General features: G+C 40.0%; 1 protein-coding gene across 2 annotated transcripts in view; it reads right to left on the minus strand.

The window, feature by feature from the left end:
* Positions 1 to 14,976, minus strand: part of SLCO5A1 (solute carrier organic anion transporter family member 5A1) — a 148,026-nt gene that overhangs the window by 19,968 nt on the left and 113,082 nt on the right. For both annotated transcript variants that reach the window (XM_043483662.1, XM_043483661.1), the window contains one exon: positions 9,710 to 9,908. In XM_043483662.1, coding sequence (XP_043339597.1) covers positions 9,710 to 9,908 — 199 coding nt within the window. The remainder of the gene's footprint in view (positions 1 to 9,709; positions 9,909 to 14,976) is intronic.

Raw genomic sequence — 14,976 nt, forward strand, 5'->3', positions numbered from 1 at the left:
CAGTTTTCACTCTTTTGGCTACAAAATGATTAGGACACACCTGTGTGAAACACAGTTCGGCTGACACAGAGGGAAAGCAAACCACATTTCTTAATTAAAACTGCAGGGAAATTGTGAGTGCTGGGGAAGTAGATGTAATTACTGGAGTTAGAAGTGGGCCAGGATACTATCTAGAGCTACTAGGATCTTTCATGATGAAAAATCATCACACTCTCAAATCTGAATTTTTTTTTTACCTTCAGTTTTGCCTTCTTGGGGTTAGAACACTTAACAATGAGATACCTACCCTCTTAACAAAATTTTAAGTGTACAGTACAGAATCACTGACTAAAGTTATACAGCAGATGTCTAGAGCTTACTCACCTTTTTTGTCAGTACTGTTTTTAGAAAAATTAAGATTTATTTTGAAGGGAAGTCAATAAATCTTTAATAGGATCTATATGGAATGACCAAGTTAATATTACTGTTTAAATGACCAGCAAATACCCGAAGGTATTTGGACCAAAGTTTAGCACAGTTTTCAGTGTTTGCCTGTCTCATAAAGATGTGTGTGCATCAGTGAGTGCTCAGCCATGTCTGACTCTTCTGTGACCCCATGGACTGAAGCCTGCCAGGCTCTTCTGTCCATAGGATTTCCCAGGCAAGAACACTAGAGTGGGTTGCCATTCCCTTCTCCAGGGGATCTTCCTGACCCAGGGAGTGAACCCGCATGCTCCTGCTTGGCAGGCAGTTTCTTGACCACTGAGCCACCAGGGAATCCCCTTGTAAAGACACTTTTCTCTAAATTCAGAAGATAAAGGAAATTGGAGACCTGATGTTTTATGAGGTGGGAGGGATCGTCCAGGGCCATTTAGTGAAGTGGGCATGCCTCCTTTTGGCATCATCAACATTAAAGCTTATTCATCTTGCTTTATTGAAATGTGGTTTCCACTGATTAGTTACTCCATATTTCCCCCTCACCCAGACCCTGGCAACCACTATTCTGCATTTTCATTCTATGAATTTAACTACTTTAGATACTTCCTGTAAGTGGAATTGCACAATATTTGTCTCTCTGATTCTTTTATTTCACTTAGCATAATGTTCTCAAGATTCATCCATTGTGTCGCATATTACAGAATTTCATTTTAAAGGCCGAATCATTTTCCATTATATGTATATGACATTTATATATTATAAATATTTATATAACATTTTATTCATCCATTGATGGGCCATTGAGGTCGTCTCTACATTTTGGCTATCAAATCTGAATTTTCTAAGGGAACCACTAATAACACATCAGGTTCTACCAAAAAAAAAAAAAAAAACCAGTGACTCCATTTTGGCTCAACAGGAAAAGTTCATCCTCCTAAAACATCCTAGCTGCAACCCAGGAACATAGGTATCTCTTAAGTACTTGATACTAATTCAAAGATGGGTTAGTCATTCACTGCTTTAATGTCAGAAAATTCACCATGTTGGTGAGCCTGGAGCTTGTCATACAAACCTTAATAAATGGAATTGGCTTTTTATATTGTGCTTCCTTCTTTACGTTTCTTTTCTTCTTTCTGGACAATTTAATAAGCAAAAACATCACATTCAAAATCCAAATCCTAGCTCTATCATTTTCTAGTTGTGTGACTTCAAGCAAATTATTTCATTCCTCTGAATCCCCTTCTCCTCATATTTAAAATGAGAAAAATAACGTTAAAGAATTATTTAACAGTTGCTTATTATTGTGGGTTTTATTCCATTTTAGCCTCTCTATAATTCTAAGAGATCGTTACTAATAATAGCCCACCTTAATTACGAGGAAATTGAGATACAGAGAGGTTAAGGAATTTGCCAAGTACCTTATTCAATCTTCAGAGCAATTCAACAGTGTTCGTACTGTCCATATCCTCACCCTAAAGATGTGGAAACCAAGCACAGAGATGAGTAACTAATCTGCCACACTCACACAGCTAGGGTGCGGCAAGGCCATGTAGTAGCACGCTACTGAAAGGAATGGGTGCGTTCTACAGTTTTCTGAGTAAAGAGGAGATGTGTGCACTTAGATGTGTGCTTACACGAAATACAAAGTGTAAAACAGCACCTCAGTGTACTGCTCAGAAAGGACAAAAACTCTAAAATAGATAATCTGGGTTTCATTATGTTCCACTCATTATTAACTGATGACTTTGGGCAAATTATTGACTCTCTAAGCCTTGCTTTCTTTAACTGAATCACGTGGCTAATAATATATACGGCAAAGTGATATTATAAGCAGTGTTTATAAAAGATATGTACAACTGCCAATCACCATACCTGAGCCCCACAGGTGTCTAACAAGGGCTCCTCTCTTCACTGCCAGTCCCTTCATCTCTTTACCGGCTCTAAAGGAGAAAAATCCCACATGCAAGGCTCAAAATCAAGCACAACTGTTTTTACTAGGCAGGCCAACCATGTACAGATGAACATGTTCTGCACACAGCCAAGGGAGCAAGGAGAGGCTGAAATGTAGCCCATTCCCTGTATGGAGAAAGGGCCCCATGATTCCTCACACAAAGTGTCTGAAAGTGTCAAACCTGTGCAGCTGTACCACCCATTCAACTTTAATTCTCCTCCTAGAAATATCTGGGGAACCAGAGGGATTCTCCAAAGAAACTGGGTTTTTCTTTCACCAATTTAATAAATTTTGATGAAGTCAGGCTGCAAATATTAGAATGAGTGGACCACTGCAGCAACCCCTGGCACTCTAAACAAGTTTCTTTTTGTTGAATACAATTAAGTGAGAGGAAATATACCATAAGTCATGGATTTAGATAATTACAATGTTTATTTACATCTTACTAGTTTCAGCATCACCATTTAAGTAATGTCCCAGCACAAAGGTAGGTGCCACACATTCATTAATATTTCAAAAGGGGAAAAAAAAAAAGAGTTGCTTTGCATAATCTAGAAAGGAAGGGAGTAAAGCCAAGAAACTAACTTTTTTTCAACATATACTAAGTGCTGGATTCTAGGAAATATCTTCCTGTACATAATCCTCAAAATCAAAGCTACAAACATTTGTTTATAATATTTAAATGCTTGAAACTGGAGGTTGAGGATGGAGGAAGGAAACCGTGACTTTTCATTTGTTACACTTCTGCAGTATTTTAATTCTGTCAATCACATGTGTTTTACTTCAATTATGTTTACAACCAGGTATGAAGGACATTAATTCCATTTTATATACAAGGAAACCAAGAGTCAACAATATTAGATTATTTTTTACAAGGTCACACAGCTAGGAAATGATGGCACAAGTACTTGCTTTTGAAAATAATACTCCCTTTGACCAAGAAACTCGAGGGGAGTGGGGGGACAAATTCAAGGAATTCTTTCTTGGGACCTCAGTTTTCTCACTAATAAGGCACACTGGGTTGTCTGACAAGAAAAACAAGGTAAGGTTAAGGTAAAAAATTTGGAGAAAGAAATATTTAAAAATGGAACCACCAATATGGGACATAGGAGAGGAAGCTGACTAGGGCCAAGTAAATGGATTGCTCAGCAAAGACGAGAGCCTGCTAAGAATGGAACTCATAAATTTGTAATGGAGCCAATCAGCACAATTACATAATTTTTTTCCCAGTAGTGCTGGGGAGTCCAGAATCAGTTAATTCAGGATTGGCAAGACTGATGCGGGTTTAAGCAAAAGCTTTAGAAGTCTTGAGGGGACCTGCAATTTAAAAGCAGATAAGACATGGAATCTGCTTTGCATCTCTTCTGAGAAAGCACTTAAAAGTAAGTATGATGCAAAGGGATTGCGCTTGCAAAGAGAAATGGAAAGAGTGACACCAGACTCTATGAAAACAGAAAGTGGATAAGCAAAGGGGCATGTGAAATGAGCAGATACCACCTTGGAGAGAAGCCAGCCTGCCCCATGGAATCTCTACAAAGCTCTGAACCCAAGTCCAACAGCAGCCAAAAGTGACCACAAAGCTGAAAACAATGGGACTCACTGCAGTTCTGAGGGAAAGAAACTGAATCAGCGGGCCTTTCCATTCTCACACCCACATACCTTTATCCCCAATTCAGAGCTCTGAAATTCATCAAAAAGCTCTTCTTCAAAAAAAACAGGAAAAATTTTTAAGAGCTAAGCTTCTACCTTAGATACAGACAATCCAGAATAAAATTCCCTCATACTTGCATGAGAGGAGGTGGGGAAGAGAAGGGGACATATAACCTGAACAATGCTAGATGAGTCTTGTCAACCTGTAAATCCTAGAGTAAACAAACAAAAAATTGACCTTTAAATGATAAAATGTAAGTCAAAGAAACAAAGTTAAAAAATTGGAATTATATGCACAGAGAGATCTAAGAAGATATTACTCTTGTTAAAATAACATCAGGATGTTATGAAAAGGGAACACTCACAATACAACAATGAGAAAAATTATCCTCAAAATTTTAAGTTTACATAAAAATAAAAATCAGGTTTGGAGAAATATCATAGAAAACAACATATGAAATATGAGAGAACAAATTAAATATACAGGCAATCAGTCTGTAAGTTCCAACATCTGAATAATAGGTGCCCTGGAAAACATGGGGTAAAATGAAGAGGAGAGAATGTGTTAAAGATATTGATGAAAATCTCCCTGAGGTAAAAAAAAATTAAAAAGACATACATGTTAGATTAGAAGAGTTCCAGGAGTGTCTAATACAGTGAATGAACAAAGCCCTAGGCCAAGACATTCATGCATCCATGCATCCATCCACTCATTAATAACAAACATTGTTGCAGATTTTTTTTTTAGTGAAAGTCGCTCAGTCATGTTCAACTCTTTGCGACCCCATGGACTATACATCCATGAACTTCTCCAGGCCAGAATACTGGAGTGGGTAGCCATTCCCTTCTCAACGGGATCTTCCCAACCCATGAATTGAACCTAGGTCTCTAGCATTGTAGGCAGATTCCTTACCAGCTGAGCTACCAGGGAAGCCCTGTTGTAGAAAGAGGCTGCAAATGTTACATAGGCAACTATAGTAACTGTTTTCAAGGAGCTAATATTTTAGAGGAAAAAAAGACAACAGTAAAGCAAGTAAACAAGATAATTTCAGATAGTGGCAAGTGCTATGAGGAAACTAAAGAGAGGTAATATGATAAAGGATGAGGCGGGAGTGAGCTCCTTAGATTGGACAGAGAGGGAAAGTCTCTCTGAGAATGTGACATTCTCAAGACAAAATTACAGGGTGGAGCATTCCTTATGAAATTTCAAAACATCTTGAATGAAAAATATCCTCAAAACTTCCAAACAAAAGCTGGTCACAGAGAGAAGAGAACTTGGACTGAAATTAAATTTGTTAAGTATCCTCAGCATTAAATGACAGATAATAGGCACTTCCCTGGTGGTACAATGGATAAGAATCCACCTGCCAGTGCAGGGGGACATGGGTTCGATCCTTGGTCTGGGAAGATTCCGCATGCCAAGAGCAATTAAAACCCATGAGCAGCAAGTACTGAGTCCATGCGCCTGAGAGCCTGTGCTCCGCAACAAGAGAAGCCACCACAATGAGAAGCCTGTGCACCTCTCCGAAGAGTAGTCCCTGCTCACCGCAGCTAGAGAAAGCCCACTTGCAGCAAAAAAGACCCAGTGCAACTCAAAAATAAGTAAACAAATAAAAATGCTAGATGACCAAAGAATGGTTTCAAAGTTCTCAGAAAAACAAATGTTTAACCTTTAATTCTATACCCACTCTAACTACGATTTAAATGTGAAAGAATAATAAAGACATTTTAATAAACGTACGGACTGAGAAAGCTTTTCTTACCGTGAACCCTTCCCTAGGAAGTTATCCAAGGACTTTTTTCTGGCAAAAAAAGAGTTAACAAATAAATAACTACATAGACAACTACCACCAGGTACAACTGAGATCTATGAAAGGAAGTTCATGGAAATAAGTTATGCAAAAGAGCATTCAATCCAACTGAAACAAGATTATGGAGAGTTTCTGGAAAAAGAAGGATTTAATAAACCAGAAAGTATAATTGAGAACTTCTATATACAGGCAAGATAAAGGTCCTTAGTAGGAGAAAGAACAGGCCTTTGGAACTCAAAGACAAACAACACAAGAAACTCATGGTCCAAATATGATACAGTTTTAAGTTGGTTCCCTTTCCTGACCTACTTAGTAGATGACTACTTCTTCCTCCAACCCTATATTTTCTGGGGGAAATGAACCAAAGTCTCTGTACTTAAGAGCACCACATGAAGGAGCCCTTTGGTGAGATGCTAGGATCACGATAGAGGAATTTGATAAAATTCATTTGCAAAATGAACAGTAGGTCCCGGGCCCATTCCAGTCACCACGTCACCCCCAGCTCTAGAATGCCAGCAGCTGGGCTTACAACCTTGAACCCACCACAACACAGCCCCAGCCAAGAGACAGAAGCATCCTTCTCTTGAGGAGTTGAAGCACCTCAGAAGTAAGACTTCAGGTTCTGACAGCGAACACCCCAGTGAAAATGCCAGCTGTCCCCCTGCAGGTACCCTATGGTGAGATCCACCAAATGACAAGCCCTACCTTCAGGCACAGAGCCCTACTTCTCAGCCTTTTAAATTCACACTTTTTAATGCTGAGAGAAATCTCAGGCTGACTTGAAATTTGAGGGAAACTTTCAATAGAAGGGAGACAGCAAAATAGAAAGCAGGCACTCAGAGGATACAGACAATTCAGGAAGGAATAGAGACTAAATAATGTTGCAGAAGTAAGAGAAGCTATCCCATCCATGAAACAAGAAGACTAGGAGCAGGAAACAATCAAAAATCAAGAGAGAACTTTGGAAACTGAAAACCACAATAGCTTTAAAAAAGAATTCAGCAGAAGGCTGGGAAAATAAAGTTGAAGAAATCTTTCCCAAAAAACAGGACCAAAATTAGATATAAAATAGGTTGTAAAGACTAAGAAAATGAGAGAATCAGTGAAGGAGAAACAAGAGAAAAAAACACCTGTGTTTATCTTTCTGGCTTACTTCACTCTGTATAATGGGCTCCAGTTTCATCCATCTCATTAGAACTGATTCAAATGTATTCTTTTTAATGGCTGAGTAATATTCCATTGTGTATATGTACCAACTAATAAAAATAAATGAAAAATAAATAAAAATTAAAAAAATAAACTGTGGAGAAAAAAATATCAACACTGAATCTTTTTAAAAAGTTAAAAATGAAAATGAAAAACATGATCGCCAGACATTTAAAGTTCATCAAGTGCTTAGAGGAAGAAAAAAAAAGACCCACCCCAAAGCGTATCATGGTGGAATTTGGGAATACTGGGAATAAACAGAAACTTCCAGGAAGGAAAAGTAAGACAAATACAAAGGACTGGGGGAAAAAAAGGCCAGAATTCCCACAACAGCATTAGAAATTAGACAACAATGGAATGAAAACTTTAAATCTTTTGGTGAAAGTGATTTATCCAATCCAAAATTCTTTACCTAGCCAATTTGGTAATAAAATGTAATTTTTAAAAAAAAGGCTATTTCATGAAAAATCTCAAAAAAAGTAACTGCCTTTACAGGCTTCCTGTAGCCACTGTGCTCTGATAAAATAAGGGAGTAAGACAAAAGAGAGACCTTCACAGATCCCAGAAAACTGAGGATCAGTAGAGAGAGAGGCCTCTAGGATTCCCAGGTGATAGTGGGGCAGCAGGTCCAGAGAGATCCCATACAGATGACTCCAAGGGGTTTCCTGAGTTCATCAGATGGGCAAAAAGTAATACTGAGATTTCTTGAGTCCTCAGAGGATATGGGAGGCTAGATTCAGATTCAAAGAAACAAAGGAAATGAAAATAAAGTGATGATTTAATTCCAGGAAAATCACTGCTGTACAAAAGAGGAAATCTAATCATGATACAGTGCTTGAACCTCAGCTGCTAACAATACTGTCATAATCATAACATGAAAATATCAAAAAAGAATTTGAGAGCAACTTGGGAAGAAAATACTAAACTTCTCATTTACCAAGACAGGAAGTCAAAAATAATATCTCAATTTGGTTAATTTATGCAGTATGCTTTTTTTTTTTTTTTTGCAGTATGCGTTAAAAATACAGAGGTAAATACCAGAAGAGATAGCTAAAAAGAACTTTAAATTATCATCCCTGGGAAGCAGGGTTAGTCAGGAGACTGCTGGGTTTTTCTTACTAATTTTAAAAATTCTAATTATGTTTGCCAATTGTAGTAAAAATAATTTGATGGAAATTATTCTTAATGTATTGCTGCTGCTAAGTCACTTCATTCATGTCTGACTCTGTGCGACCCCCTAGATGGCAACCCACCAGGCTCCCCCGTCCCTGGGATTCTCCAGGCAAGAATACTGGAGTGGGTTGCCATTTCCTTCTCCAAGGCTTGCAAGTGAAATGTGAAAGTAAAGTCGCTCAGTTGTGTCCGACTCTTAGCGACCCCATGGACCACAGCCTACCAGGCTCCTCTGTCCATGGGATTTTCCAGGCAAGAGTACTGGAGTGGGGTGCCATTGCCTTCTCCGTCTTAATGTATCAGTGATGACTAGTAACAATAGCTAACTTATCTCTGAGCACTTATTCTGTGCCAGGAGACCTGAGAGCTTTACACATTTCTTGTGTAATCCTTGCCTGTGATCATTAAGTCAATAGACCAAATGTTTGGGTCCCTGAAAAACACGTGTTGAAAATGAATGCTCCAAGTTGCTGATATTTGGAGTTGAGGTCTTTGGGAGATGACTCAATCATGAGGGTGGGGCTCTTAAGAGTAGAATTAGTGCCCTTATAAAAAGGACCCTAGGGAGAAGCCTCACCCCCTCCACCATGTGAGGACACAGCAAAAGACAGCCATTTATGATCCAAGAAGCAGGCCCTCACAAGACACTGAATCTACTAGCACCTTGATCTTGGACTTCCCAGCTCTGGAACTGTGAGAAATAAGTCCTTTTTGTTTCTAAGTCACCATAGAAACATTTACAGCAGCCTGAACAGATGTTAAGTCATACCTCAGTTTTGCCATCTGTAAAATCAGGATGATAATATTATCTACCTAATTAGTGCTGCTGGTGAGGATGGATGAGTTAATATATATAAAGCATTTAGAAGAATGCAATAGTGTTAATATAAGGGTTAGCTATGCACTGAACATCATCAACATGATTATTGGCACAGAAAGATCTCCAACCTATATTGTTACATTAAAAAAAAAAAATAAGCCCAGAAAAGTATGTATAGGATGCTACTTTCTTGGATATAAATCAGGGAACACTGAAAAGACATATTCACAGTTTCTTGTATAAGGAATATCCTTGAAATGATACACAAGAAATGAATTAAAGTTGTTCCCTGGTTTGTTTTTTGGGAGAAGTGGGATGGAGGACTTGGGGTACACTGTATTCTCACTGAACTTTGAACTTTGTTTTGAAATTATGTGAATGTATTACCTATTCAAATCTTTACATTAAGAACAGTTTTCATTAAGCCAACAAGCCTTTCTTCCTCATGGACTGTAATCCAAATGCAATGGGAGACACTCCCAGGATCCAAACAGACACATATAACTGAGAGACCGCGGTCTCTGCCCATCAAGGGTGCAGCGCCACCAGGACAGAGATAGAGACGCAGTCATCCCTGCACAAAGGAGGGGCACAGGGCAGACCCAGGGATCCAAACAGCGCTGGGTTTTGCAATTAAATCACAACCAGGATGAGAGGAAACGGCTCTTCCAAGACACTTACCCTGTCGTGTAGGGGATGTTTATGCCCCCTAGATTGATACTTTCACATCCAACAATAAACAGGGTTGAAAAGCACAGTAAAGACACACCACTGCAGATCATCGCTAGTTTTGCGGATTCTCTTGCACCAAGCTTCAATTTTTTTATAATGTAGCCTCCCAGGACAATGCCAACACCGGCACTAGGGACAATGATGACGCCTGGAGAGAAGAAGGGAAGGACAGGATTAATTTGAAGTAATGTACACTATTTTGTTTTCTAAGTATTCTGTTTCTACTCACTTATTAGTGCTAAGGCAAAGAATTTTTTAAAACACTGTAATCAACAAATCTTCAATGTTTGTGATTTTATAGTAAGATTTACTTCCAACAAAGAATTCATATCTAGAATATTGCAGAACTTAACAGAGACATAAAAAGAAAGACAAGCAAGTTGGGAATACATATAAATCCATGGCTGATTCATATCAATGTATGACAAAACCCACTGGAAAAAAAAAAAAAAAAACTTAAATGGCTCTTGACTAAGAAGGAAATTCTGCTGACCCATTAAGATATAAAGATGCTCATCCTCTTTCTCAGAGGGAAATACAAATTAAAGCCACAATGAAAGCATATGCCATGTTAACCATACTGGTAAAAATTGAAAAGTCTGACAATACCATATATAGGCAAAAGATACAGAGCAATGGGCATGCTCTGCATGGCTGGTGGGATATAAATTGTGACAGATACTCTGCAAGACAGTTTGGCATTATTGGTAGAGTTGAAGATACACACACCCTGTGACAGGCAAGTCCATTACTAGATCCATACCCTGAAGAAACTCATGCACACAGGGACCAAAAGAAGTTTACAAAATATCCAAGCACCGTAGTAGCTCCAAACTGGAAATAAGGCAAACGTCCATGAATAAACACATCGTATGGAGTAAATTCATGTACTGAAATGCTGCTTTACAACAATAAAAGTTAAGACACATAATTACATACCATTGCAATGAAGGAAGTAAAACATAACAAAAGACACAGCCTGCCTGTATTTGTATAAAAAGTTCAAAAACAGGTAAAACTGAATGTTGGTTTGGAAATGAATATACAGGAAGCACAACTATGAATAAAATCCAGGAAGTAAAAACTGCCATAAAAGCCAAGATGGTAGGGGTTGGGTGGGATCCAGAAACGATACAGGAGCTCCTAGAGAACTGAAAATGCTCCTTCCCATGACCTGGGTAGTCACTGCACAAGGGTTCACTTTATGATCATTCATTATCTCTAAGGATTTTTTTTGAAGGATAGTCAATTCAGAATGTGATAATTTCAAGGGTAGAGCAATGTAATTCAGTTATATGTGTATATAGAGATGGAGAAGGAAATGGCAACCCACTCCAGTATTCTTGCCTGAAAAATCCCTTGGATGGAGGAACCTGGTAGGCTACAGTTCATGGAGAGATATAGATATGTTGATTCTTTTTCATATTCTTTTCCATCATGGTTTATTACAGGATTTCTAGTATGGTTCCCCCTATGCTATACAGTAGGACCTTGTTGTTTATCTACTTTATATATACTAGCATATATATGTTAATCCCAACTTCCTAATCTATCTCTCTCTGACTCTTTACCCTTTGGTAGCCATAAATTTGTTTGCTATGTCTGTGAGTCTATTTCTGTTTTGTATATAAACTCATTTGTATCATACTTTATTTTTGGCCATGCCAGGCAGCATGCAGGAACTTACTTCCCAGATCAGGGACTGAACTCATGCTTCCTGCAGTGGGAGGACAAAACCCTAATCACTGGACCTCCAGGGAATTCCCTGAATCATATTTTAGACTCCACATATAAATTATCTAAGGTTTGATTAATGCATTTGTGTCCATTAGATTTCACAGTTTAAAAAAAAAATTAAAAATTAGTTATATTGTTTGCCCCATGAAACTTACAATCTAAAAAAGAAACAAACAAAGCAAATTAAAGTATGATATCCTGGCAACCCACTCCAGTATTCTTGCCTGGAGAATCCCATGGACAGAGAGCCTGGCAGGCTACAGTCCACAGGATCGCAAAGAGTTGGACATGACTGTAGCGACTGAGGGCAAGCAGGTGCAAGATAATTACACCAAGGGCAGGGAGAAAACAGGGGAAGAAGCACCTGAGTCTTCTCTGGGAGAAATCAGGGAGGACTTCACAGAAGTGGCAGTATTTGAGCTGACACCCAGCAGATGCTGCCCAATGTGCCGGCACAGAGAGAATATCCTAAGGAAATCTGTGCAAAGGGGCATAAGATAGCAGAATTGAGGATTCAGAGTTCAAGCTATGGGACTGTGGAATGCAAGCTACTGGGGCAAGGCAGGGCCTGGGCAAGAGACCAAGCCCACATGGGTAAGGCCAAGCGAGACCATGAAGGATCATAGAGAGGAGCTCAGGGTGTACCTCTAGGCAACGGGAAGCCACCAAGGAATTCTGAGCCAGGGTCAAAGAGGATGGGAGGTGGTGCAACAAAGACCACTGCTGGCAGAGAGACGCAGTCAACATCAGACACTTGGTCAGGAGCGAACTGCTAAGGTCCACGTTAGCCACGGTCAGGACCCACACTGACAATCATGACCTTCGGAGGGAACAGGGACACACAGAAGGCAGCAAGGATCCAGAATACAAGGAGAAAAGGCGTGGAGGAGTGCCGTTCAAAAGCCCCATGGTAGACATGCCAAGGGTGATGGGCCCGGGGACAAGCAGGGAGAAACGCCTCACCGGTGGTCCCGGTGCTGAGAGCCCAGGAAGAGCTGGCCTGGGGCATTCAGAACTGGTGGCAGAATTCATGGCATTTATGGGATGTTCCAACAAGAGCACCTTCCTCTGTTCTACTGACTGAATAAAGCTGAAAGGGCAGAGGAAGATGAAGCCTGAAAGATCTCAGTAAGAGCAATTTTAAGGGAAGGCAGAGGCCAGGCTGCAATGGGTTAAACCATCAGTTGTGAGGATTGAGAGACTGGAATTCAAACTCTTTGTAGAATTCAGACTCTAAAAGGAAAGTGGCCACGGGTTTAGGGTTAGAGTGGGGCCCTGAATATTCATTGGAAGGACTGATGCTGAAGCTGAAGCTCCAATAATTTGGTCACCTGACGCGAAGAGCCGACTCATTGGCAAAGACATTGATGCTGGGAAAGATTGAGGGCAGGAGAAGAAGGGGACAACAGAGGATGAGATGGTTGGATGGCATCACCAATTCAATGGACCTGGGTTTGAGCAACCTTCGGGAGATGTCGAAGGACAAGGAAGCCTGGTGTGCTGCTAGTCCACGGGATCACAAAGAGCACCTGAACAACAAGGCAGACTGAGGAATTGAACAATAAGGCAGAGATGGGCCTTGGGGAATTTCGCTTGTTTGTTTACACATGCTGGGGACTTAAGCATAGTTATAAGCTCACAAAGAGATTAAAAAGAAATGGCAGATTGAACAGGGAGGGAAAAGGTTATCTAATGCCAAGGCAAGGTCTGTGAGAAGGAGAATATAGAATTAAAAGCACACATGATCAGATTAGCCCTGGGAAGAGAGAGGCCCCTGCAACTGAGCTGGGAATCAGATTTGGGAGGGGTGAGGGTGGGGGATAAATCAGTGGGTTGGTGATAGCTCCTCAAAACGTAGTTTTTCTGTTGTTGTTGTTATTTTGGAAACATCATACGATACATGTTGTAATAAAACAACATACAGAAATATAAAGGACCGAAACCCCACAGCTTACATTCTGGCATAGTTCACTCCATCTTTTTTTCTATGTTATTTTCCCCATCAATAATTGATAACAGGGACTTCCCTGGTGGCTAAGACTCTGCACTCCCAACACAGGGGCCCAGGTTCAATCCCTGGTCAGGGAACTAGATCCCAAATGTGGCAACTAAGACCTGGTGCAGCCAGATAAATAAATACTAAAAAAAAATTTTTTTTTAATAAAAAGAATTGATAACATGTGTAGATTCTTTATGATGTTGTTGTTCAGTTCCTCAGTTGTGCCCGATCTCTGCGACCCCATGGACTGCAGCACGCCAGGCTTCCCTGTCCTTCACCATCTCTAGGAGTTTGCTCAAACTCATGTCCATTGAATCAGTGATGCCATCCAACCATCTCGTCCTCTGTTGTCCCCTTCTCCTCCTGCCTTCAGTCTTTCCCAGCATCATCAGGGTCTTTTTCAGTGAGTCGGCTATATAGATTCTTTATATATATATACATACACATATATATTATATAGCTTTGGTTTGGGAAGCGCTATGGAGAACTTTAAATATAGCCAAAGATTGGAATAACCACTGTGGGAAAGAGAGCGCTAAATAAGAATATGTACTTGGCTTTGCAAGTGGAGAATACTGTGAGTCCAGGTGATACTCGATTTCAGAAGTCTGCAGCTGCATCGATGTTCATGCTTTGATGGCTTGCTCCTGCATGGTCAACAGCCCATGTGAAAGGTCAGGGGGTGGGTATTAACAGATTAATCTAAAGTCTGAGCTTCGCATGGGTTGGCAGAAAAAAAATAGTATTCACTTGTAATCCTCACCACAGTCCTGACTTTATAAAACTAGTAATGGTTGTTTGACAGATGAGGAAGTGACTGGCCCAACAGTACACACACAGGGGAAGAAGAGACAGATGGAAACTGAGGTTCCTGCCTCCCAGCCCAGCCCATCCTCCACAGCACCACAGATGCAGAACCAGCGGTATCTGAAATCTTGTAAGGAACCCGACTACAGCTCTGAGTTGCTTAACAAACTTTCCTCCTTATTAAAGAACAGCAAAAATTACATCAACATGAATAAAAAGCCTTACCTTTAGAGTGCATCTGCCCATTAATAAAATCACTATTTTAGTTGAGCAATGTTTATCTTTATAGATACCGTGCTAGACCCCAGGATAGCAACAAAACAAATCCCCACACTAACGGCTGAGTCATAATTTAAAGTGAAAGTCACTCAGTCGTGTCCAACTCTTTGGGACCCCATGGACTTCTCTAGTCCTTGGAATTCTCTAGCCCAGAATACTGAGTGGGTAGCCTTTCCCTTCTCCAGGGGATCTTCGCAACCCAGGGATAGAACCCAGATCTCCTGTATTGCAGGCAGATTCTTTACCAACTGAGCTGCATAATTTAAAAGCAGTATAATTTGTTTGCCTGTGCATCCTAATTAGTATTCAGGGGTGTTTTTTAGTAATCAGTTCTTTAAAACAGAAAGTTTGTCATTAGCCAGTATGAGCTCTCATCAAACACAGAAGATCTATT

The sequence above is a fragment of the Cervus canadensis genome, chromosome 12, assembly GCF_019320065.1.
Source record: "Cervus canadensis isolate Bull #8, Minnesota chromosome 12, ASM1932006v1, whole genome shotgun sequence".
NCBI lineage: Eukaryota > Metazoa > Chordata > Mammalia > Artiodactyla > Cervidae > Cervus > Cervus canadensis.